Below are 3,554 nucleotides of genomic sequence, written 5' to 3'. Positions count from 1 at the left end.
CAGTCAATGGTGGTATGTACTTATTTATTAAAAGATGAGTCAAAGACAGATTCACACTTGGAATGTGAAGTAACTACTGCCCAGATCTTCAACAAAAAAACGTCTTGGCATATAATTAGGTCATATTCCAAAACCCTTTATCAAACAGACTTTGTACGTAAGACCCACATAAAAATAAACAATATCTGCTTTTTTTTTAAGTGCAAGAAATAAAAATACAGGTTTATGGTTAATGTCTTAAAAAAAGAAGGCAGTCTTCAGTTTTAAAATAAAGTTTCATTTCATGAAACAGGACTATGGAATGTTCTTTTTTGCTTGTTTGTTGAACTAATGCCAGACCACCACCACCACCACCGTATCAGACGACGTCCTTTTGCAGAACTCTGTTTTCCCTAATTTGCAGTCGGATTCAAACTGTTTGGTGTCAGATATTATCCCAATCATGTGTGTCGTACAACATTCAAATTGTATATGTTTCTCTAGTAGGTATCACACAATGAGGCCATATTAAATCGTTTTGTATCAGTTCCAGCTGATTTGTTTATTTTTCTGCCTGGACAGGCTTCAGCATCATAACATGAAATGATGTTGACAGTGCACAAGTCTGTTCTCCATCACTTGCTACAATTGTTGATGGTCTGTATCTTAAGAGGATATATTGCACAAAAAATGAGAGGGGGGAAAAACAGTATGTGCCATAAAAAATACCAAAATCCAGTTTCACACCTGCGATTGGGACCCATCCACATATCACGAGTATGATATACATAAACTCCTAACTTTACTATATTACAGTACATATACAATCTTGAAACTAGTTCCAGCTCTGAGGTATGTGTTCCCCATGATGCCATTGTATCGTCTACAAATACTCAACAAATCTGCTCTACAACTGTACAAAACCTAGTTTAAAATCACAAGGCATTTTTGATGCAAGTCTTAATTTAACTTAATCCTTAAAACCAGGACTCCCTTGCATGCTAAAAAAACAAATGATAAAGGGAAGAAGTGCCTGAAACTCACTGAAAGCACAGTAAGAACATTCCCTTTTTTTTTAACTGTACAAAAATATGCCTGAAAATATCTTACTTTTCTTTTAAAAAGATGAGGTCTGTTATGTATCAAAATGTTTCCTCCACACCTGTATTCGGCAGAGGTTTTAGGCTGCGTAAATTTATCCAAACCAGGAGGTAAACGGAATCAGTTACAAAAAAAAAAAAAAGAACAAACAAACATTTGCGGCATTTAGAAATTACATAAACCGTTGTAAAGTAAAGTCCTGAACAAGTGTCAGTTCACAGATTTGCTTTGAGTCAGTCCACAGTCCGTTTCAGCTCCCTGCAGTTTTTTTTTTGTTTGTTTGTCTTGAAGAGGATAAGATGCATAGAAGTTCACGTATTTTTCCCTTTGTGGTCCGTTTAAGCTGAACCATAAATGCAGACCTAAGGGGGGGGGGGAAACTCCATAAAACCCTGTCATGCTGCCAGAAAAAAAACGTCTGCAGACTTTCTCTTTTTTTTTTTTTTTTTGCTACCAGCTTCATAAGCATCTCATTCCTCAAACCTCACCTCGCCTCCTGGTCCTCTACCTTCCCCCTCCAGGACCCTTCAGAAAACCCACAGGAGGCAGGGCTAGGGACAACTTGACCAGGACACGTGTAATTTCATTTCTCCCTTCTCTGTTATTACTAGAGAAACTTTTTGTGTGTGTGTGTGTGTGTGTGTTTTTTTTTCAGTTCAGTATGTGAAGACCAGGTCGGAAAAGTTCGCCTCCAGCCAGTCCCCGGCAATCATCTCACTGAGCTCCGGCGTGCAATAGTCTGGGAATTCAAAGTGAGAACCCAGGCTGCCCTCACTGAACGAGTCCAGGTCCTTATCCACAAGAGACAGCGACAGGTTTCCTGAATTGGGGTTGCCCAGCTCCGAGCCCTGGGCACTGGGGGCGAAATTTAAACTAAAGTCAAAAAGCAAATCGTCCGCGTCCTCGCCGGAAGAAGAGCCGCTGCTGCTGGAGGAGGAGGAGGAGGAGGAGGAGGAGGAGGAGGAGGAGGATGTGGAGACCGACCTGGAGGATGCTGGTGAGATGGAAGCAGCGTGCAATGTGCTCTGCTTGGTAATGTTTTTGATATTGTAAAACAGTCTGTTGTTGTTGTTCCTCACTTCTTCGTACATGCTCGCCCCCTCGGACTCGGCCGAGGAGCTCAAAGTTGGGCTCGCGGGAACTTTGGCTACATTGTACGGCCTCAGGCGCTCCTCGCCCCCCGTCTTAATCCCCATCCGGTAGTCTTCTTCGTACTCGTCCTCGTCGTCCTCGTCGGTGAGCTCACTTTTCACAGTCTTTGTAACTTTTAAGCTGGGAAACACACAGTCGTCCCCGTAGCCCTGAGAGGACTTAGAGCCGCTCTTAGTCTTTATCTTTGAGCACTTCTTGCTGGGAGTCTTTGCTATTTTGCCGCACTTCTCCGGAGACGGTGCTGATGATTTGGAACTGTCGAGTTTGGGTTTTTTCTTGGGTCTGTACTTGTAGTCGGGATAGTCAGCCATGTGTTTTAGCCGGAGCCTCTCTGCTTCTCTGATAAACGGGATCTTTTCACTATCCTTGAGCATCTTCCACCTCTTCCCCAGGCGCTTGGAAATCTCTGCGTTGTGCATGTCCGGCGACTGCTCCATGATCTTTCTCCTCTCGATTTTGGACCACACCATAAATGCATTCATGGGTCTCTTGATGTGGCCGGTGGCTGTCTTGCACCAGTCCGGGTTTATCGCCACTGGGCTGCATGCCATAAATTCACTCTCCTCCGAATCGGTAGCCTCCCTGGACATGCTCCCGTCCGTCTCGCTGTTGTCTGTGTGCTGCACCATTGTCCTCTGTTTCAAGTCACTTTGTGTCCGGACGCTGCAGTGTCTCAACAGCCCACACTGCCAAGGCGGCTCAGGTCTCTGTGTGTGCGCCTGTTCGTCCACGTCCTCTGCGTAATGCGCGTCTCAAGCTCTGCACTCTTTTTCCAGAGTTACAAACTGCCTTCTTAACTAGTTATCAGCTTTTTCATGTCCCCTGCGTCACACGCAGCCATCCAATCACGTCCCTTCCACTCCGCCCAGCAGACTCCATCCAAGACTCCCCTTAACCCTTTTATTCCTCCCTCCCGAGCTCTCATTGGAGTGGAGGTGGGGATTTGTGGTACACAGTGTCTGGGGCAACACGCCGGGCGAGACAGGCATATTAAACACACAGTTAGCACTGTGCGCTCTGGAGATGAGCGCCACTCACCAGTGCGCACATAAAACTAAAGTCTGTGTCCTTATTTAAAAAATAAGAAAAAAAATAGAGCTAAGAAAAAAAAAAAGGTTTACTCCACTCAGATACCTACATTTCAGCAGATGTGTCTGGAGACAAACAAGTAGGCCATGTAATGATTTGCTTTTATTCCTCCCATAGGTTGGATACTGAAGGTGGCGCTTGGACACTGTTGCAGGCGCCCGATGCGTCGGCGCGGCCGCCAGCATGACTGGCTACCTGCTATAGCTGGATACATTTTAGCAGCTGGTGATGCC

General features: G+C 45.0%; 1 protein-coding gene across 1 annotated transcript; it reads right to left on the bottom strand.

The window, feature by feature from the left end:
• Nucleotides 1-512: 512 nt before the first annotated feature.
• On the bottom strand, nt 513-2,990 carry sox11a (SRY-box transcription factor 11a). Its single transcript, XM_026338867.1, has one exon. The coding sequence runs from the start codon at nt 2,859-2,861 to the stop codon at nt 1,737-1,739; it is 1,125 nt and encodes a 374-aa protein (XP_026194652.1). The 5' UTR covers nt 2,862-2,990; the 3' UTR covers nt 513-1,736.
• Nucleotides 2,991-3,554: the final 564 nt, after the last annotated feature.

Source organism: Anabas testudineus, chromosome 22 (assembly GCF_900324465.2).
Source record: "Anabas testudineus chromosome 22, fAnaTes1.2, whole genome shotgun sequence".
Lineage (NCBI taxonomy): Eukaryota > Metazoa > Chordata > Actinopteri > Anabantiformes > Anabantidae > Anabas > Anabas testudineus.
The sequence above is the reverse complement of the archived record's forward strand: the minus strand, read 5'-3'. Positions and strand labels throughout refer to the sequence as shown.